The sequence below is a fragment of the Myxocyprinus asiaticus genome, chromosome 25 (assembly GCF_019703515.2).
Source record: "Myxocyprinus asiaticus isolate MX2 ecotype Aquarium Trade chromosome 25, UBuf_Myxa_2, whole genome shotgun sequence".
In the NCBI taxonomy this organism is placed as follows: Eukaryota; Metazoa; Chordata; class Actinopteri; order Cypriniformes; family Catostomidae; genus Myxocyprinus; species Myxocyprinus asiaticus.
The window spans coordinates 8,949,038-8,972,863 of NC_059368.1; the positions used below are offsets into that span (position 1 = coordinate 8,949,038).

At 38.2% G+C, this 23,826-nt stretch overlaps 1 protein-coding gene across 2 annotated transcripts in view; it reads right to left on the reverse strand.

Annotated features, from left to right (window-relative positions):
• Positions 1-23,826, reverse strand: part of LOC127416038 (protein broad-minded) — a 69,145-nt gene that overhangs the window by 14,503 nt on the left and 30,816 nt on the right. For both annotated transcript variants that reach the window (XM_051655128.1, XM_051655127.1), the window contains 8 exons: positions 21,807-21,915; positions 20,878-20,971; positions 18,465-18,590; positions 17,256-17,339; positions 14,988-15,057; positions 11,065-11,180; positions 9,299-9,453; positions 545-685 (listed from right to left, as the gene is read on the reverse strand). In XM_051655128.1, coding sequence (XP_051511088.1) covers positions 545-685; positions 9,299-9,453; positions 11,065-11,180; positions 14,988-15,057; positions 17,256-17,339; positions 18,465-18,590; positions 20,878-20,971; positions 21,807-21,915 — 895 coding nt within the window. The remainder of the gene's footprint in view (positions 1-544; positions 686-9,298; positions 9,454-11,064; positions 11,181-14,987; positions 15,058-17,255; positions 17,340-18,464; positions 18,591-20,877; positions 20,972-21,806; positions 21,916-23,826) is intronic.

Below are 23,826 nucleotides of genomic sequence, written 5' to 3' on the forward strand. Positions count from 1 at the left end.
CATTAGCACCATTTAATAATGAGGATTGTGAATGAAGTCAATTGGATGAGTGGTGAAATGTCTTGTATACATTTAAAGAAAAAGTTCTCCCAACAACCCAAAGTATTTGATTTTGAAATGTGAATTTGACTTTGAATTGTGCATTTTCCTCAAAGGGTTATGATGACTGGCTGATTGACCTTGTGATTCACACAAGAAAATTAAGAGTTCTTTTTAAAGCACAAGTGTGTAATTTCTGGGCCACTAGCGCCACCAAATGGAATTGCAAAAATAAACTTTGTTTTCAAAACAGCTTTCTGAATATGCAGTTGGTCAAACAAAGCGATAGTCCCACCCCCAACTAACACCACTGGCTGTGTTTGTATAGACGGGTCGCTCAAAACAAACAGAGGATTTTCATAGCGTCACAGAGACAGTGCTTTCAGTTTTCGAGAAAATGTACCTATGAATTGCTTACTTATAGTTGCCTCTGCATAAAAGCTTGGATGGGAGAAAGTATTTTAGCACAGAAAAAGTTACATACTTCAGCTTTAAAATACAGCACCTGAGAGGGAGTGAAGCCAGACATCCTGAAGGCAGAGAAGACCAGGGGAACCTCAGCTTTGAGCAACATCTCAACATAATGAGCAGTGCAAGAGTAAACTGGATGAATGCCTGACTTGGCAATCTCTATAGGGAGGTGCACCTGAAATGCAAAACAAACAAAAAAACATAAATATTAAAGTTAATAGACAGCCTGACAGATAAATTCACCCAAATTTGAAAATTCTATCATTATTTACTCACCCTCACATTGTTTGAGTGTGCATGTGTGCTTTTCTTTCAACAGTGGAACTAAAATTTTTGCAGGATATCAGAGCTGCTGTTTTCCATAGCATGAAAGTGGACCATTAAAGCAGTCCGTATAACTCGTGTGCTACATTCTAAGTGTTCTGAAGCCAATACAATCTCACTGAAGATTATGTATTTCATTTCAGTGAATAACAACTTATATGTTTGGTATGTTCCTCACACAAAGTTACCACATGGTTCAGAAGACTTTGAATATAGCACAAATCAAGTAATATAGAGTAAAAAAAAAACAACAAAAAAAAACAAAGAAAAATAAAAAATAATTGTTTTATTTTTTATTTTTTTATTTTTTTGTTTTTTTCCTTTTTGTAGCTTGGCAGTAAAAACAAACAAAAAAAACAATCACCATCCAGTTTCATTGTATAGAAAACAGAAGCTCAAACATTATGCAAAACATCCCCTTTTGTGCTCCACGGAAGACATATTGTAACAAACTTCACAGCAGAAGGGAAGGAGAACACAGGGAAGCGGGTTTTTCCAGGCTCAGGTAAGACTTTTAATCGGCCACTTCAGAGCTTTACAACTTCACAAACTCATCAGCTTCACAGGCACGTAGTCACTTAAACACATTAGCTTTTACGGACACGTAGTTACTTAAACATATCAGCTTAACAAATACAACAGAATGAACGCAACAGCTTCAGGAGCACCGTGGCCTTCCTTGTGCCAGAGTCTCTCTCTCTCTGCTGGTGGCGTGGCTGCTTATATGCCACTCTCCCCATGCTCACTCGAATTAGAAACAGGTGTTAAACATAATCTAGCTCAGGTGCAAGCGCCCTTACCACTTTCTCACTCTCCGGACGGATGCTTGAACACGCCCCTGCTGCCACACATATGTAACACTTTCTTAGGTTTGGATGAGGGCGAGTAAATTCTTTTGGGGGTAAATTATTCCTTTAAGGATGCTGGACAGCACAGACAACAACAGATTACAACATCTGTGGATGCAAGAGAGTGAACCCATGCTAATGATACAGCCAACATTTCATTAGTTGCCTCTGTGTCTTCCTGTTGAGGGGGCACCAAAGGAAATGTGAGGATTGTCTTCTCTTCTCTTTATTCTCATTGTGTCTCTCTCAAGGCCTCAGCTTACGGATTTACATGCAGAAAAACTCCTGTGTGTGGCACATTATAATTTCTCCCACATATTTTTACAGAAGAAACTCTATTAACTGAGCTCTGTTTACCATCTGCTGTTGCAAGAAAGAGATTGCTCCATTCAAATTTTATAGGGGCCACTATAATGGCTATGCCCAAGCAATATCATGATATTCAACATTTCCTAATATTAAGACTCTTCCTATGCAAATGGAGATTGGAATGATATTGCAGGTCAGAATGCTCCGTTTTGTTTATGGTATACAGATATGGAAGCAAAACAACCTTATACATATAAATTGATCAGTTTATTCAATGTGGGAGGGATGCAACTGTTACCAGCTTACAAAATTTCAGCATGGGCTAAGCTTAAAGGGAATGTACACCAATATATATATATATATATATATATATATATATATATATATACACTTTTTTTTTTTTGAGTTGCCACAGTATGCAATAGACTGGCATGTCTTAAGGTCAATATTAGGTCAAAAATGGCAAAAAAGAAACAGCTTTCTCTAGAAACTCATCAGTCAATCATTGTTTTGAGGAATGAAGGCTATACAATGCTTCTGCCGGGCTTTCAGCTGTTCAGAGCGGATTGCATCGCGGAGTTAACGGGGAAAACGAGAGGCGGTGGAACATGCTTTTACATCAATGAAAGTTGGTGTACAGATGTAACAACATTAAAGAGGATGTGCTGTCCTAATTTGGAAGCACTCTTTATTAACTGTAAGCCTTTCTACTTGCCGTGGGAGTTTTCCTCGTTTATTCTGGTGAGTGTGTATATCGCACCAAACGCGTGTTTGAATACAGCGCTGCAACAGCTGGCTGATCAAATCACAGACATGGAACAACAATTAGTTGTTATTATTATTCTTGGGGATTTTAACAAAGCAAACCTCACACGTGAACTGCCCAAATACAAACAGCACATCACATGCCCAACCAGAGACAGAAATATATTGGATCACTGCTACACAACAATAAAGGATGCATATCGCTCTGTCCCTAGAGCAGCTTTGGGACTATCTGATCACTGTCTGGTTCATCTTCTTCCAACCTACAGACAGAAATTAAAATCTGCTAAGCCTGTATTAAGGACTGTAAAGAAATGGACCAACGAAGCAGAGCTGGAACTACAAGCCTGCTTTGACTGCACTGATTGGAGTGTTTTTGAGGCTACAGACACCAATCTGGACGAGCTCACAGATACTGTTACATAATATATCAGTTTTTGTGAGGACATGTGCATTCCTACTAGGACTTATTTAACATTTAACAACGACAAACCATGGTTTACAGTGGAACTCAGGCAGCTTCGTCAGGCCAAAGAGGATGCTTACAGAGTTGGGGATAAAGTCTTGTACAATCAGGCCAGGAAAACACTGAATAAGGGAATCAGAGTGGCTAAAAAAAGATACTCTGAGAAGCTGAAAAACAAGTTTTCAGCTAACGACCCTGCATCAGTGTGGAGTGGCATGAAACAACTTACGAATTACAGGACTCCTGCCCCCAACCCTGTGGTGGACCAACAACTGGCTGACAACCTGAATGTGTTCTACTGTAGATTTGAAAGGCCCAATCTCACACCCCACACCCACTCTGACCTTCACTTCACACAAACACCAACACCTCCTGCAACCCCCCTCCTCCCCCCTCCTGCTACTCAACCTGCACTTAAGATCTGTGAAGATGATGTGAGCCGTGTCTTTCGACTACAAAGGATAAGGAAAGCACAGGGCCCAGATGGCGTTTTACCTGCATGTCTTAGATCCTGTGCTAACCAGCTGGCCCCCAACTTCACACAGATCTTCAATAGATCACTGGAGCAGTGTGAAGTACCATGCTGCTTCAAATGTTCCACTATCATCCCATCCCAAAGAAACCAAAAATCACAGGACTTAATGACTACAGACCTGTCGCCCTGACGTCTGTGGTCATGAAATCATGAGAGACTGGTGTTGGCCCACCTGAAGAACATCACTGGACCCTTTCTAGATTCCCTTCAATTTGCTTATCGAGCAAACAGGTCTGTGGATGATGCAGTCAATATGGGATTGCATCATATCCTGCAACATCTGGACAGACCAGGGACATATGCAAGAATCCTTTTTGTGGACTTCAGTTCGGCTTTCAACACCATCATCCCAGCTATACTCCAGAATAAATTACACCAACTCTCTGTTCCCTTGTCTATCTGTCAGTGGATTACCAGCTTTCTGACAGACAGGCAGCAGCTTGTGAGACAGGGGAAACTCACTTCCAGCACCTGTACAATCAGCACTGGTGCCCCCCAGGGATGTGTGCTCTCCCCACTACTCTTCTCCCTCTACACCAATAACTGCATCGCCAAGGACCCCTCTGTCAAGCTCCTAAGTTTGCAGATGACACCATTGTCATCGGCCTCATCCGAGATAACGATGAGTCTGCATACAGAAGGGAGGTTGAACAGCTGGCTGTCTGGTGCAGTCAAAACAACCTTGAGCTGAACACGCTCAAAACGGTGGAGATGATTGTGGACTTTAGGAGGAACACCCCAACATTGACCCCCTCACCATTCTAAACAGCACTGTGGCAGCAGTGGAGTCATTCAGGTTCCTGGGCACTACCATCTTACAGAACCTGAAGTGGGAGACACACATTGACTCCACTGTGCAAAAGGCCCAGCAGAGGTTGTACTTCCTTCACTATCTTTTTTAATTATTTATGTCTTGCTGCTGTTCTTGTATAGGTTTTGTATGGTTGTACACTGGAAGCTCCTGTCACCAAGACAAATTCCTTATACGTGTAAGCATACTTGGCAATAAAGCTCTTTCTGATTCTGATTCTGAAATTGCCAAAAAACTGATTTCATACAAAGGTGTACACTACAGTCTTCAAAGACAAAGGACAACTGGCTCTAACAAGGACAGAAAGAGATATGGAAGACCCAGATACATCTAAACAAGAGGATAAGTACATCAGACGCCTCACATGTCCTCAGCTGACAGCTTCATTGAATTCTATCCACTCAACACCAGTTTCATATACAACAGTAAATTGAAGACTAAGGGGTGCAGGCCTTATGGGAAGAATTGCAAAGAAAAAGCCACTTTTGAAACAGAAAAACAAAAAGAAAAGGTTAGAGTGGGCAAAGAAACACAGACATTGGACAATAGATAATTGGAAAAGAGTGTTATGGATCTTAACCCCATTGAGCTTTTGTGGGATCAGCTAGACTGTAAGGTGCCTGAGAAGTGCCCGACAAGACAGCCACATCTATGGCAAGTACTACAGGAAGTGTGGGGTGAAACGTCACCTGAGTATCTGGAAAAACTGACAGCTAGAATGCCAAGGATCTGCAAAGCTGTCACCGCTGCACGTGGAGGATTTTTTGATGAGAACTCTCAAAAAAGATTTTTTATTTTTATTTTTTTTATTGTAATAGTAATTTTTCACATTATTAATATCCTTACTATATATTGTGATCAGTTGAATGCCACTTTGATTAATAAAAGTACCAATTTATTTCCATAAGAGCAAAATCTGTACATTATTCAAAACTTTCGGTCACCAGTATATATATACATATATATGCACACACACACACACACAGTTGCAATCAAAATTATTCAACCCCCCTGACCAGCAATACATTTTGGTGATGTGAATTAAAGCACATCAACTAAAACCTCAGTAAACAGTCAAAGTAAGTTTTTAATATACATTTGAGTGATTTTGAGAACAAAGAGTTCAGTTTACCCAAATTTTAAAATAAAAAATAACTAATTCTCTCCACAAATGTCATGTCAAAAATATTCAACCCCCAAAGTCAATCATTTATGGAGCATCCTTTATCCTTAGTAACAGCAAATAAATGTTTCAGGTAAGTGTTCTCAGGCTTCGGACACCTCTCTATTAGAATTTTTACACATTTCTCATGAGCAAAAGCTTCCAGCTCATTAACATTATTTGGTTTCTGTGCTGCCACTGCTTCCTTGAAATCCCAACAAGGGTTTGCAATGTGATTTTAATGATGGACTGAAAGGGCCATTTAAGGACATTCCACGACCTATACCTGAACCAGATTTTGGACAACTTGGATGTATCCTTGGTGTTATTGTCTTGCTGGAAATCCAGTGATCACCAAGCTTCAATTTACACACTGAAGGCATCACATTTTTCATGCAAAAATGGCCTGATACCTGAAACAATCCATGGTGTCAGTCACATAGTCAGGATAGCCATTTCCTTCAGCCGCAAAACACCCCAATAACAGGACTGACCCACCTCCATGCTTGACTGTGGGGATGGTGTCGTTCTTGTCATCACCTTGTCATCTTACTCCAGACATACTGCTGACCCATGGGTCTAAAACTCATTTTCAGTTTAGTGTCATATGTCTATAAAACCTTCTTCCAGGACTCCACAGGTCTTTCCTACTTCTTTCCTATTACTTCTTGTATATTCAAGTCAACATTTCCCTTGGTGAAGTTCTGCTTTCTTCCACACCCCAAGAAGGTTGCTGTTGTACCATATTTAAAAAATATATGAATGGTGCTGCCAACTTTGTCTACTGGAAATTGAAGTGCCTTGGAAATGTACTTTTAGCCATGACCTTTCTTGTGTAATGAAATAATCTCCTCTATTAGCTTTTAAGACAGCTTATTTTTAATTGCATTTTTTGCATAGAAATACATTTTTGCTTACAACGCTAAACTTACATTTTAAAACTTAAATAAGTGCCATTGCAGATTGATGACTTAATTTTGCTTTAAAACAATTACTTGTGTAGCCTGACATATTTAAGAAACAGCTACATGCAATAGGGGCTGAATAACTATGACATGGCTGTATTTTTAAAAAATCCTGCTATTTACAAATATTAGGTTATATATTCACACTATGACTTGAATGTGTCACTCAACTGATATAGATGTAAAGTAAAAAAAATCTGGGTCATCATAAAAGCTTACCTTTGTAAATCCTTACTGTCTTGGGGGGGCTGAATCATTTCGATTGCAACTATATATATATATATATATATACACACAGGTGCATCTCAATAAATTAGAATGTCGTGGAAAAGTTCATTTCTTTCAGTAATTCAACTCAAATTGTGAAACTCGTGTATTAAATAAATTCAATGCACACAGACTGAAGTAGTTTAAGTCTTTGGTTCTTTTAATTGTGATGATTTTGGCTCACATTTAACAAAAACCCACCAATTCACTATCTCAAAAAATTAGAATACATCATAAGACCAATAAAAAAAAACATTTTTAGTGAATTGTTAGCCTTCTGGAAAGTATGTTCATTTACTGTATATGTACTCAATACTTGGTAGGGGCTCCTTTTTGCTTTAATTATGCCACAATTCGGCGTGGCATGGAGGAGATCAGTTTGTGGCACTGCTGAGGTGGTATGGAAGCCCAGGTTTCTTTGACAGTGGCCTTCAGCTCATCTGCATTTTCTGGTCTCTTGTTTCTCATTTTCCTCTTGACAATGCCCCATAGATTCTCTATGGGGTTCAGGTCTGGTGAGTTTGCTGGCCAGTCAAGCACACCAACACCATGGTCATTTAACCAACTTTTGGTGCTTTTGGCAGTGTGGGCAGGTGCCAAATCCTGCTGGAAAATGAAATCAGCATCTTTAAAAAGCTGGTCAGCAGAAGGAAGCATGAAGTGCTCCAAAATTTCTTGGTAAACGGGTGCAGTGACTTTGGTTTTCAAAAAACACAATGGACCAACACCAGCAGATGACATTGCACCCCAAATCATCACAGACTGTGGAAACTTAACACTGGACTTCAAGCAACTTGTGCTATGAGCTTCTCCACCCTTCCTCCAGACTCTAGGACCTTGGTTTCCAAATGAAATACAAAACTTGCTCTCATCTGAAAAGAGGACTTTGGACCACTGGGCAACAGTCCAGTTCTTCTTCTCCTTAGCCCAGGTAAGACGCCTCTGATGTTGTCTGTGGTTCAGGAGTGGCTTAACAAGAGGAATACGACAACTGTAGCCAAATTCCTTGACACGTCTGTGTGTGGTGGCTCTTGATGCCTTGACTCCAGCCTCAGTCCATTCCTTGTGAAGTTCACCCAAATTCTTGAATCGATTTTGCTTGACAATCCTCATAAGGCTGCGGTTCTCTCGGTTGGTTGTGCATCTTTTTCTTCCACACTTTTTCCTTCCACTCAACTTTCTGTTAACATGTTTGGATACAGCACTCTGTGAACAGCCAGCTTCTTTGGCAATGAATGTTTGTGGCTTACCCTCCTTGTGAAGGGTGTCAATGATTGTCTTCTGGACAACTGTCAGATCAACAGTCTTCCCCATGATTGTGTAGCCTAGTGAACCAAACTGAGAGACCATTTTGAAGGCTCAGGAAACCTTTGCAGGTGTTTTGAGTTGATTAGCTGATTGGCATGTCACCATATTCAAATTTTTTGAGATAGTGAATTGGTGGGTTTTTGTTAAATGTGAGACAAAATCATCACAATTAAAAGAACCAAAGACTTAAACTACTTCAGTCTGTGTGCACTGAATTTATTTAATACACGAGTTTCACAATTTGAGTTGAATTACTGAAAGAAATGAACTTTTCCACGACATTCTAATTTATTGAGATGCACCTGTATATATATATATATATATATATATATATATATATATATATATATATATATATCATACATACATACATACATACACACACACACTATATATATATATATGTGATATAATGGCAAGTGATTTTCTAGTACCAAATTAGCAATTTAACATGATTACTCAAGGATAAGGTTTTGGAGTGATGGCTGCTGGAAATGGGGCCTGTCTAGATTTGATCAAAAATGACTTGTTTCAAATAGTGATGGTGCTGTTTTTTACATCAGTCATGTCCTGACTATACATTGTGATCAGTTGAATGCCACTTTAGTGAATTAAAGTACCAATTTCCTTCCGAAACAGCAAAATCTGTACATTATTCCAAACTTTTGGCCACCAGTGTATATGCTGGGCAAATGTCACCATTTACTTTCATTGTACGAAAAAAAAAAAAAAAAATCCAATCCAAAGAAAGTGAATACTGACTGAGGCTGACATCTGCCTAACATCTCCTTTTGTTTTCCACAGAAGAAAGTTAGTCAAATGGGTTTGAAACAACGTGAGGGTAAATTATTTTGATTTTGAAATTATTTTTTATTTGAGTGAACGATCGCTTTAATACGTCCTGTGTGCAATTTTTTAATGAAGTAATGAAGGTTCAGAAGAAAAAGGATTTTACAGTGAGTGGGAAAGATAGTGGGAATTAGAAACACAAAACAAAGCCTGTACTAATGGATAGGGCTGTAACTCACAGAGCTGTGCAGTCTCGGGGGCCACAGGAAGGCAGACGGAAGCAGACGAGAGAATCGCAAGAGCAGACTGAGTGAGCGGCCTAAGTCACCGTGCATGAGAAGGAAAACTGTGGAGGCAAACCAGTCTTGACCAGGATAACCACTCTGAAAATAAGCTGGGACATGGGTCAAGGAATCTTCAATAGATATTAGAGGTCACCCTATTTGAGTTTTTCAATGGCTGATAAAGATGCCAATATATAGAGAGTTATATCGAGAATGCCCATACAGTGTCTCCAATAAGTATTGGACACTTAAAGGAATGGTTCACCCAAAAATGAAAATTCTCTCATTATTTACTCACCCTCACGCCAACCGAAATGCGTATGACTTTATTCTGCTGAACACAAACGAAAGAAGAATATTTCAGCTCTGTAGGTCCATACAATGCAAGTGAAAGGGTACCAAAATTTTGAATCTCCAAAAGCACATAAAGGTAGCATAAAAGTAATCCATATGACTCCAGTGGTTAAGTCCATGTCTTCAGAAGTGATATGATAAGTGTGGGTGAGAAAAAGGTCAATATTTAAGTCCTTTTTCATTATCAATTTCCACTTTTACTTTCACATCCTTCTTTTGTTTTTGGCAATTTGCATTGTTTGTGCATTTCCTCATCTACTGGACAGGGAGAAAAATGTATAGTAAAAAATGACTTGAATATTGATCTGTTTCTCACCTTTTGAGTTAAAGTCCCACATTTCCTGTATCCTCCTTTCCCACCCAACGAACTCCTTCACATTGGTGCCAAAACCCAGGATACTCACCGCCGGTAGTTGTTGCACCGTGAGTATCCTGGGTTTTGGCACCAGTGTGAAGGAGTTCATTGGGTGGGAAAGGAAGAAACGGGAAACGTGGGACTTCAACTCAAAAGGTAGGTCTTTATTTAGACAAAACTCAAAATAATTTTTCAGCAGTCACTTAAAGAGATTTGCTTTTCAGCAGTCACTTTCACACAAACTCGTCTTCATTTGTCTCACTCTCTGGCGTGGTTCCTCATTATATTGCTCAGGTGTGTGCACCCTTACCACTTTCTCTCTCTCCGGATGAACGCTCGACCACGCCCCTGCCGCCACACTCACCCACACATATCATATTGCAGTCTTATGGATTACTTTATGCTGCATTTACAGTATGTGATTTTGGAGCTTCAAAGACCTGGCCACCATTCACATGCATTGTATGGACCTACAGAGCTGAGATATTCTTCTAAAAATCTTACTTTGTGTTTCGCAGAAGAAAGAAAGTCATACACATCTGGGATGGCATGAGGGTGAGTTGATGACGATAGAATTTTCATTTTTGGGTGAACTAATCCTTTAAGCCACATTTAACAAATTCATTCATTTTATTTCATTTTATTGCATTACATACCAAAATATCAAACCAAGTGAAATTTATTTCAAAGAAAAAAAGCCCAAGTAAAGCCCACACCAAAACTCACATCATTGGCTGAGCCAATGTTTTTTTCAGGCTGGTCAAGATGCCTACAAATTTTGAGAAAGCACCACAGAGCCACAATATTTACACTTTTCGGGGGAATCAACCTATGAATGACTTACAGTTGTCTCTCCACATTAAGTTGTGATAGGAGAAAGTATTTTAACTTAAAAATAAATTACATCACCTTTAACTACTAATCTGATAAACATTGAAATTTAATGATGAAATAATATCAGAATGTTATGACTGTCACTTGATTGATAAAGTAAAACAACTCAATAGGATACAGAGTTCAGAGTTGACGTTGACTCGTTGCTGAGAAAGAAACTCATGACAGTGCTTGAGTAGAAGACACAGATCCTGCTCGGAATCATCTCTCAATAACTTCAGGAAATTGCCATACCTACAAACACAGAGACACACACAGAAACACACACACACACACACACACACAAACACACGTGCATCAACACGCACATGTTGGTATTCCTATCATTATTAGGACTAGCCATTGACTTACTGTTTTTATACTGAGCTAACTATATTAATGTAGCTCAAACAGAAACACAAACACGCACACACACCAATCCTTTTTTAAGCCTACTTAATTTAATACCCCAATCAATAAGACCTTGCTAATCAAAGGTGAATAGACATTGTTAAAATATTCCTCCCATTACACTGACTTGCGCTCATTTACATAATTAGAACTTTCTCAAGGCAATATTTCTAGACAAATAAGAACAAATATTGCTATTGAATTAAATTCAGTTTTATCACACATTTACACTTTCTCCCTGGGAAACACAGCACCAAATGAGGGTTAACCGAGGGTTACAATTACCCAAATGTGCTGTGTACTAGAATACATCAGCTGATTACAGTCATTGTAGATTGCCTTGAGTCAAAATATCTTAATGGGTTCATATTGAGTTTAACACTAGTGTGCCGACAATCCAAAGAATGCCAGGAGCTTTCAGTTAAGCTGCGCAACAATTCATCTTTATGAATATCTATGGGGCGAACTCACAAAATAGTTGCGCCATTTTTGCAAGGAGTATTTTGGAGCAAAACCCTGTGTAAAACCCTGAGTATTTAAAGGTGCAGTATGTAAAATTCAGAAACCCTTGTTATTAATGACACCTGTGGCCATTAAGTGAACTGCAGCCAGCTACCTGTTGCTCGCGCTCGTGCACACACTCCATAGGGACGTGAGCATCAGCCAAAACAATGACGTAACGTACAAAGAGACAACGTGATTCACCGGCATCATGCTGACAGATGAGGTAGCATAATTAAAATTACACAGTTAGGATTGTTTTACTACAAACTTTGAAACTTTATATTATATTTGACTCTCCAGTGCTGGAACAGGGCTAAAACAAAGTGTGGATATAGGTCTGACTATGCGAGACTGTAGTTTGAAGTAATCACTTTTCTTTGCATGATACACTGACTGCATTTATACGATAGCCTATGTCGGCGTTAGCAAGCTAGCCAGCTTTATCAATAACTGTTAGCTAAATTTGGTGGATGATGACAGTAGCTGTTTATAAAATAGACTGTACATTATAAATATACTGACACAATTCAGTATTGATGTGATTCCATCACAACTGTCATTTTGATATATCGATGCGCTATTGTTTTATAATAATAGAATGTATATATTTTCTGTATAACCAAGTTACGTTACACTAATGAATGGGTCTTTTTACATTATCTTGTACATTGTCTAGCATTCATTCCATGTGTTATTGTAGTTTACCTTGCTGAATAATTACAGATTAACATTGTTTATGACAGTTACTGTGCAGGCAAGATCATGTTAGATAAAATTACACAGATCAATCCTTATGGCACTATATTTCACATGCTTTGCAGTTATGTAAGCTTACCTGTCCAATAAGAAGAACGCCAATTCAGAGTCTGTTTTGATCCCCAGAACCAAACGAATGCCCTGCCGATGTTCACTCTAGTTTTCGCTCAACCACGATCAAGTTCTCGCTTATCCAGACTTGATTCAGTAGATAAATGTTGTTTTTTTTTTTTTGGCTTACTCTGAGTTTGTGTAGGAGTCGGTGTTGTGCTGGATTCCATCTCTAAGATAACGTTACCTAATGTCGCACACTGTCTGTTGACGTGGAATAGAAGCTATTACTGAGTCAAGGCTCTGGGGAGTGTGCATAAACATCACATCCTTTGGATTTTCCCGGCAAAACGACCCGCTCCCTTCGCATGAAAATCAGTCTACAGGCTTTAATAGGCAACCTAGGAAGTCCGGGAAGGGCTCATTTTTTAAGTTGCGTTACAAGACGTTCACACATTGGCAAAAAAAACGTGAATATTACATGAAAATTGTTACATATTGCACCTTTAAATTAAAACAATTGTCATTCTTTACTAGTGCACTCACCACTTTTTTTTAATTAGGCTCAACGCAATGCACAGTATCACACACCACTCAGAACCGGTCTGGAAGATTGGGGATTTGTGCAGTGCAAATTGCCTTCATCACAGATTTTTTGGACTTGTTTGTGGCATTGCATGATTTCTGACAATTCCTTTAGCAAATCGGTTACTTAAACAGCGCAGACAGCATGTGCAAATAAACAACACTATAAGCAGGTACAATTAATTCTTAGTGAATTCCCCTTCTAGTCCTAAGTCAGGGTAGATGCTATATTTATTTTGATGCAAATGAAAACGAGGCTTTGAGGGATAGACTTACAGACTGTTATGGGTTCAAGGGGTTGTACAGTTTCAATCTTCGTGTCGATCATTCATTCAAAGAAACATTAAAACTACGTCATGCCAAGAAATCTAGCTGGAAATAAAAAAAAATAAAAAAAAACAGACTTGGAAACCATGCGTTGTAATAATTAGACATGATGAGATGACATTTTAGTGTTCACACCGAACACATTGCTGTGTCCGTTTTCACTGTTTTTCTATAATTGTTTTATATAAACATGCACCTGATGGACATTCTTGATGGTTGTGCAGCGTCTTGCTGTATCTCACGTAGCAGTGCCATGTTTTTAGACGCAGTGTCAGGTATTAAATAAAAAAATAAAAAAATAAAAAAAACTTTTAAAATGTGTCACAAGACACCTGTGGCTTCATTTATAAAGACATTCACAAAATGATCTTAAATGTAAATGTACAACAATTTCCTAAATGTTCCTACGATTGTATTATAAAATTCCTAAATGCATCCCACTTTATAAATGGCAATTCATCTTAAAAACATGTGCACATGAACGCCCACAAATATCCTAATATGGTGAGACAGAATACAATAAAAGTGCATGAGCAAGTTATTCATTTGTTCATATACATGGAATGTTCTCCTGCGGTTGGCAAGGTTAAAAAAAATAAATAATAATAAAAAAATTGTGCAGCTACCGCTTTCTTTCTGCCCATATAATGTAGCCTATTCAACAACTCATCATCAGTTATTCATTTTCATTATCAATAATAAATCAATTAATTTACCGTGTTAACTCTAAATCCCCACCATTCAACCAATGTCCATATTCTTGCTAAACTTTAATTCCAAAAAGAGGTTTACATGCTATTTTACATATAATGAACAAGTCATAGTCTACTACAATCATGTTCTGTATATAAACTACATGTGCATTCTTTTTCCCCTATTCTCTTCTGCTTGCACTTGCCATTAATTAAACTATACATTTTAGTCAAATTATTTGTTTTTTATTTCCTCAACAACAGCAGACAAGAGGCCGAAGGATGAATTGATAAAAAACAAATGTAGGTGAGTTTTAAATATAAGAAAAATATTCAGTAAAATCAACTCAGCACGTACTGGCACGCCAAAGCATAAGCACAAAAAAACGCTTGTACGCTTGTCAGTTGACGTATGCATAAGAACATTATAAATCCCGATCTGTTTTTTTTTTACTTTTGACGTAGGATCAAATCCATGGAATTTAGGATCAAATCTGATCGTACATATGTTTCAGTAAATGAGGCCCTTGGGTTCTATTTTATTTGTTGCACTGCGCCTACCTTTTGTTAAGGACAGGTTCAGTCTAAACGACCCCCTTAGATAGAACAACCCCTGGAATGGACTGTACATCTATCCCTCATAGCCTTGTTTTCTTCACCAGCCTTTGCAAAGTTTTACTATAAGACATAGCTGGCGTTCTTTGAAGTTCCGGTCTGGTGATGGAGCACACATTACCTGAGGGATATTCCCACACCTAACTGTTCCACAGACGTCAGGCTTCGAGTCTTTACACTGTGGTCTACAACTAAAACCCACACCAAAAAAAAAAAGAAGAAAAAAAAGAAGAGAAATTATTTTCCATTTATTCTTCAGGCCATCGATAGCAATTTAATTTTGGCAAATGGAGCACAAATGGAGTAGCAAAGAAGCACTGCAAAATGTGTTGCTGAATAATACATTTTCTTCTCAGCATTGGCTTACCCACAATTCAACATCAGCTGTGCAATCTACATTCATCACGCTTAAGCGTGGTCTTAATTGAGTAAATGCCCTTGGTGAGAGTGAAATGAGCCCACTGATATAATTATGGGGCCATTTCTCCATCCTCATTAATACCGCAACAATGTCAGGACTGTAATGATGACATAATGTAGATGGATGTGAAGTGAAGTGACTGGTCTTGATTGGCTGGCAAAGGAGCCAATAGGAGCGTAGGGGTTAAACCTAAATGACAAATCATAGTTCCTGCTGCTCACATCAGTTGTGACATGAACTGCAAAGTGAGATGAAGGATGCAGACTGTGACAGCTCACCTCGACTGCTCTGCCAAAATGAGAGGGGAGGTTATAAAACACAGGACCAGAGAAATGAATCATGCAAGAAATAGTGCAAAATAAGAGTCAAAAAGTCTGATTTGGAAGTCTGGGAAGTCTGATTCATTTTAGTAGATGGTTGGACAATTTGTCTCAATGAACCAGTTAAAAAACTGATTCACTGATTAGTTTGACTTAAAGTTGGTCCCAGAAGTCCCTGTGCAGCATTTTACATAAATATTTACATACAGATAAATACTGCTGTTTATCTTTATGATTTCATTTAGGTTATATAGATTGCATCAATTGTTGTAGTGCCAATGCTTCCAACAAGTTTCCTATGTTTTACTCTCAAACAAACATTTTCCCTTAGATTTCAGTGATTTACAAGCGTTTTGTGAATCAGTTCAACCAAATCATTATAAAGAATTGTTTCAAAAGAATAACTTGTTTGCGGGGGGCCTGGGTAGCTCAGCGAGTAAAGACGCTGACTACCACCCCAGGAGTCGTGAGTTCGAATCCAGGGTGTGCTGAGTGACTCCAGCCAGGTCTCCTAAGCAACCAAATTGGCCCGGTTGCTAGGGAGGGTAGAGTCACATGGGGTAACCTCCTCATGGTCACTATAATGTGGTTCTTGCTCTCGATGTGGTGCATGGTGAGTTGTGCGTGGATGCCGCGGAGAATAGCATGAAGCCTCCATGCGCTATGTCTCTGCGGTAATGCGCTCAACAAGCCACGTGATAAGATGCAGATTGACTGTCTCAGATACGGAGGCACCGCATTCGTCCTCCGCCACCCAGATTGAGGCGAGTCACTACGCCACCACGAGGACATAGAGCGCATTGGGAATTGGGCATACCAAATTGGAGAGAAAAGAAAGCTTGTTTGCAAATTGAACATATTCTCATAGATTTGAAAAACTTTAGACATGTATCTTTCATCAAAGAACTGCCTAAAAGAACAGCAACACTTTAAATCAAGACTTTATCATACACAAAGATATATTTATATATGCCGATATATTTATATATGCCTTCCTAAGGATCATTGTCAGGAGAAGGTGCCAAAGGTGTGTCCCCATGACTTTCGACTCATATAATTAACATTATACTGAACTTTGTGAAACTTTAGTCACATGATGTGATAAATTTAAGTTCAGTATGCAATGCAAAATAACTATTTTATTTTTTGTTGTTGGAATATCAGCTGACTTTCCACATTCATCACCATTACATTTTAATAGGTTATAATTTAATTGTCTTTGTTCTTGCACTTTCTGTTCAACCTTGTTATGCGGTCAGATTTTTCATTTGACCACATGAATCAAACAGAGGTGAGTTTATTTATCAGTATTTCATTATGTTCATACTTATACTGGCCTTATCAAACTCAATAGTTCAACTTTGTTATAGTTCAACTCTTTTAAGGAAAAAAGTCAAGTCTTTTTACAGTGGAAGTTTTTTTACATGGTGATCTTATTTTCATATATTTGAAGACACTGGATTTCACTGAAGCACTGACTAGAAGGTATATCCATATATACCCTAATGTTTTTATGTTATTCTGTTTGTGCTTGTAGGTTTTCTTCTTGCCCTCAGATGTGGATGATATATATTTTAGCTGGTATGTTATGATCATATAAATAAAACAAAACTTATTTTCATTAAACATTTAAGTGCTTTTCACTGACCTTTATATTCAGCAGGTGGAAAGAAGCAGTCGTTGGGTGAAGATGAAAGATGCAACACGACCCTCTCCAACAGATCAGCGAGTACTGAAAGAGTAGCAAAAAATAAAAATCATCTATACGGTCAGGGAAACAGGAAGCAATTTCCATAGAATCAAGCCCATGCAAAAGAGTGCCATATAAAGAGTGCATGGCAAAGGAATCAAAGAACACATTGAGCTATTAACATTGAGTTTAAAAATAGACACGGAGATACCATGAGAAAGAATGCTTGTAAACTTATTTCTTAAGTGCTTGTACAGGTCTTAGTATTGTCCCTATTGTCCTGTTTATCTATCAAGTCCAGTATTCAATCTCTCTGTGGGTAGAAAGTCCAAACTTCTAGTCCAAACTGAGCATACTGAATTACGCTTTGTTAAAATCAACATGGAAAAGTATAACATAGCTGAAATTTAGATTGCAGTTCATTGAATAAATTTTTTGTCTGTTTGGTCTCACAATGAAATTGTATGACTTCAGAACACTTAAAATATAGTGCACAAAACATTTATGGTGCTTTTTGTGCTTAATGGAGCCAAAGTCTTTTTAGCAAGTCAGTTCACTTGGCGGCCATCTTTGGAATGCTTCCAGGGTGCTATTTTCTATGTAAAAAAGTGGCATACAAGTGTAGATACTATCTATCTATTTGAATGGGGAAATCCTGAAATCTCCAAAACAGTTGGCCAAGATTATGATCAAAGAACTGACTACACTGGTATCATAAATAGTGCTTCTTTACTTCAGATCATGCAAAAAAAAAAACAGAATTTTCCTGTCTTGTATAGCTAATGCACATGCGCATTGTTGAGTTGATTGACAGGCGTTGTCTGTATCTAGAAAGTGATTGGCTCTTTTACTTTTAGGGTGGGACTTCCTTTCCACATCCGTTGACTGTTAGGCATTCCAATTTCTCTCATTCATTTGAATAGAAGTGACCCGTCTCTGCTAAATAGTCTCTGATGGAGCTTGGCAGTTTAAACCATACCCTACCTCACATTTATGGAAAAGAGCAGCTTGGACATTCTGCCTAACATTTCCTCATATTGTAAAATAATATGGGGTCAAATTCAGAACACAGAAATGTGCTTTCTCATGAAAAGACTCCATTTCAGATTCATACAGCTAGGCATCAACTTGCTGTGAAGTTCAGATGGAGTTGAATATAGGTCATACCATATCCATTGAGAGTGTTTGATTTTGTAGTCATGGTCTTGCAGAACTGTCTCCTGCAGTCATCCATCCAGCTAGCATCCCTCTCTGTTTCTTTAGAAGAGGCCAAGAAAGCACAGATCTCTGACTCTGAGAAGGAATATACAACAAGACGTCAATTACTGACTACAAGGTCTGTGACCATTTATTTACAACTTATGTCAACCTTACTTTGTGACTCTGGCTCATAACTACCTAGTGTGAAACTACTTGGCCTTCAAAATGGTAATGTTCTACCAGAATCCTTACCAGCATCTTAAGACAAGCCAAAAGAAACAAATGTCATTGAATCAATGAATAGGCCTTCACCCACGTGCTCATGCTTATTCCAAAAGGAAGAGTATATGCTAGCTATTAAAAAACTCCGGCCTCTATTTATTGAGCCAGACACAACTTTCACTTTAAAATAAAGATGTATCACCATGAGAGTAAAGAAGAAAAATTAGCCTGTCATAAAAAGAGGGAAAACTGTCCTTGAAGTTCCGACAGTGTAGTGCCATGGAAGACACTATGAATTAAGCTGCACCACTTTTGCTCCATATTTGCACCACTTTTGCATGGTATTATTTTCACAAAACCTGCATCTTTCAATAACCACCTGCAATTCAGTTTAACCAGGCACTATCTGCGTTGGTATAGCTTTGCGGCATGCATCATTCAATGAAGTCATTTTTATACTTTTTACCGCAAACACACCTCCATTCTATGTAAATTAGGCTAATAATAGGTTGAGCTTTATTCACAAAAATCAGAGTTATTTGTCTACTGTAATTAATACGCTGTTACCGCCCATGGAAAGCAGATGGTAAATGAGACTTTATTAAAAAGAGATGTTTATGTACACTTTCTATTGATCACAGCAGCAGCAATTCATCAAATGAAGCTCAAATGTTGGAGAGGAACACTGAAAAGGAAAATTTGTTAATTCTTTTCATAAATTTGAAAAATATCACATAAGCCTAAAAATGCATTTATGCTAAAAAGCTAGACGAAGCACAATGAATATAACAGAATGCAGGTGTCTCAAAACACATTTTTAAGTTGGCATGAAATGGAAGTTGTGACCGACTTCCATATTGTGATGTATTTCCATGTGAAAACGCTTATCGAACAAGAAAAAAAAATGTAGGGCGGGGACTTGATTTTATTCATCGGTTGTTGACTGGATTGTAAAAAGTGGCTGTTGCATACCAGAATGGAGGCAGATGTGAATGCGAGTCTGCAGTGGACACAAACACACACCCCTTCCACCGTGCTGCTCGAGCTAGAGCCGGTAATCGGTGAAATTGAGTAGCGATCTCAACGCATTGATGATCAAACTGACAACAAACGCACCAGCACGTTGCAGTCTTTGCTTACGAAGAGGCTGTAGCCATTGAAAAACGAGTGAGTAAAAAAGAACCATATTTTAACATTCTGAATTACAATACACTAAATATAAAGAACAAAAAAAAAAAAAAAACTTACTCGTGCTGTACATTCCAAGATACTTTCATAAAAAAGTATGAATAAACTCCAGAGGCGTCTCTGCATTAGCTGCTTTGACGGCAAGTTTGTTTATACTCCTGAAAGGATGGGGTTAAAACTGAGTACCACTTACATACAGTCATGTGAAAAAGATAGGACACCCCATGAAAACCTTTGTCTTTTTCAACATATGGACATTAGATCTTCATTTTAACAATATTGAGAGATGGGGGTAATATAAATAAACTAATAAAACTGAAGAAATGTCTTTATAAAATTATTTGTTATATGTACTTAATAGAAATGCAATTTTTGGTGAGGAAAAAGACAGGACACCCCCACATTTATTTACTACTTAAAATGCATAAAATTAAAATCAGGTGCACCACATCAGGTGCAAAAGATTAGAACATCGTTAGAGAGGATTGTGGAGGAGCCTATTGTTTGAAAGAAGATCAAATATTGATATGTCCATATTTCTTAAAAAAAGAACTAAATATTTCATGGGGGGTCCTAATTTTTTCACATGACTGTACATCAGCAGAGCAGAGTTAGTCATTTCACCCGAAGAGCAGGTAATGACATTTTGATTACAAGGTCAAAAACAAATTATAAAATAGTCCAATATGCATGGATGAATCGTTCATAATAAGACCAGTAACATACTGTATATTAATACAATAAAAAGGGTCAATTTTGATTTCATGCCGACTTTAAAAGTTAAAGAAGACATAGTGTCTAGAAAATGTGGCGCTCCTCTGCGAGAAGCTGAAAACGTTGCATTGGTCTAAGACGTCCATCAAACACATGCTTATACAGAAAAGCAATTTAAAAATAGAAGAGAAGAATCTGCCACTAAAGGAACGGCCACTAAATTCTTCTATGGAGAGAAAACAAATATTGATCTTACCCTGTTTTGTGCAGAGAGTCTTGGGCATGTCGATAATGTAATACTTTGGCAGAGGGTATGTGGACACCATTGGCCATGGGTAAGGGTCATTCCCCTATAAGACAGATGGGACACATTGTGCTTTGCATAAGGATAAAACACAATTATTTTCTAGCTACTATAACTAATATTTATATTAATTTCAAGCCAGGAGTCTGATTTCATCCCTGTGATACTAAAGAGAAATGAACACAAAAGGAAATAAAAGACAGAAGGATTTTTAGGTAATCACCTTAATTAGGGAGTGAGTCATTGTGTTCAGTCCTCTGTCATACTGTCCCATATGCACCAATAGCCTTGTTTTTGTACCCAGGCTTCACTAATTCTCTTTACATAATAACAGAAGCTATATCTGCAAAGCTCTAATTATAAGTACAATATCTGTTTTTCACAACACTGTAATGGTTTCTTATATTGTGTCTCCTATAAAACATTTGTAATACCTTCCTAGAGTGTGGTGCCGCATTACAAACTGAAATAAACTCCTCTATGGAGATAATGTTTTTATTTGAATGCTGCTATTTGAGACCTTACATGTTTCTTTTTCATAAAATAGGTTAGAGCATGGGATGTAGATAAGGTATCTGAAACTAGAATTTTGAATGGAGACTGTTAGTAGCAGCAAAAATATCCTGTTGGATTCAATTAGATTAAATCTCACTTTGAGGACCTTTTTGTAAGTGAATATCCAGCATTTGCTGCTCACTACTCCTTTTTATTTTCAGACCACCATGAATTTATTGAGATTCATATTTCTTTGTAAATAATGCGTGTCCCCTGTTACACAGAGAGAAAGAACTCAGAAGCAGACATATACTGTATCTACAACATCATCAACTAATAGTAAGTAGAAATATGTAAGTAGATGATGAAAGAGGACTTGCCATCACCTTCTGCAGAGCTCGGGGAGGAAGTCTCCTCTCTGACGGGCCACCAACCGCACCAATTCGAACCAGGATGTGGTTTCTTTCCACAGACAGACCGTCAATAATGAATTCCCTGGGGTTAATAAAGGCAGTATAAACAAGCAATACAAAGAATCAGTACATAACCACAGTAAATACATACAGTGGGGTCCAAACATCTTGTGACCATGTTTAAAACTGGAAATAAAAGATTTCTAAAAAAGATTTAGAAAAAAATTTATGAAAACAAAGAAAGGTAATGATGTAAAATGTATAGGAAATATTTAAGATTATGTACTATTTCTAGGCCACTAATCCAACAAGCAAATGTTTGACCATTTTGACTTCTTTGTACAAAAAGTTAAGAGTTCCTTGCTTCCGTCGAATCAGAATCAGAATGAGCTTTATTGCCAAGTATGCTTACACACACAAGGATTTTGTCATGGTGACAGAAGCTTCCAGTGCAAAAGAATGCAACGTATATACATACAGTTGAAGCCAGAAGTGTACATGCACCTTAGCCAAATACATTTAAACTCAGTTTTTCACAATTCCTGAGATTTAATCGTAGAAAAATTTCCCTGTTTTAGGTCAGTTAGGATCGCTACTTTATTTTAAGAATGTGGAATGTCTGAATAATAGTAGAGAAAATTATTTATTTCAGCTTTTATTTCTTTCATCACATTCCCAGTGGGTCAGAAGTTTACATACATTTTGTTAGTATTTGGTAGCATTGCCTTTAAATTGTTTAACTTGGGTCAAACGTTTTGGGTAGCCTTCCACAAGCTTCTCACAATAAGTTGCTAGAATTTTGGCCCATTCCTCCAGACAGAACTGGTGTAACTGAGTCAGGTTTGTAGGTCTCCTTGCACGCACACGCTTTTTCAGTTCTGCCCACAAATTTTCTATCGGATTGAGGTCAGGGCTTTGTGATGGCCACTCCAATACCTTGACTTTGTTTTCCATAAACCATTTTACCACAACTTTGGAGGTATGCTTGGGGTCATTTTCCATTTGGAAGACCCATTTGCGACCGAGCTTTAACTTCCTGGCTGATGTCTTGAGATGTTGCTTCAATATATCCACATAATTTTCCTTCCTCATGATGCCATCTATTTTGTGAAGTGCACCAGTACCTACTGCAGCAAAGCACCCCCAAACATGATGCTGCCACCCCCATGCTTCATGGTTGGGATGGTGTTCTTCAGCTTGCAAGCCTCACTTTTTTTCCTCTAAACATAACGATGGTCATTATGGCCAAAGAGTTCTATTTTTGTTTCATCAGACCAGAGGACTTTTCTCCAAAAAGTAAGATCTTTGTCCCCATGTGCACTTGCAAACTGTAGTCTGGATGTTTTATGGTGGTTTTGGAGCAGTGGCTTCTTCCTTGCTGAGCAGCCTTTCAGGTTATGTCGATATAGGACTCGTTTTACTGTGGCTATAGATACTTGTCTACCTGTTTCCCCCAGCATCTTCACAAGGTCCTTTGCTGTTGTTCTGGGATTGATTTGCACTTTTCGCACCAAACTATGTTCATCTTTAGGAGACAGAATGTGTCTCCTTCCTGAGCGGTAGGATGGCTGCGTGGTCCCATGGTGTTTATACTTGCGTACTGTTGTTTGTGCAGATGAACGTGATACCTTCAGGCATTTGGAAATTGCTCCCAAGGATGAACCAGACTTGTGGAGGTCCACAATTGTTTTTCTGAGGTCTTGGCTGATTTCTTTTGATTTTCTGATGATGTCAAGCAAAGAGGCACTGAGTTTGAAGGTAGGCCTTAAAATACATCCACAGGTATTCCTCCAGCTCAGTACACCTCCTATCAGAAGCTAATTGGCTAATTGTCTAAAGACTTGTCATCATTTTCTGGAATTTTCCAAGCTGCTTAAATGCACAGTTAACTTAGTGTATGTAAACTTCTGACCCACTGGAATTGTGATATAGTCAATTAAAAATGAAACAATCTGTTTGTAAACAATTGTTGGAAAAATTACTCATGTAATGC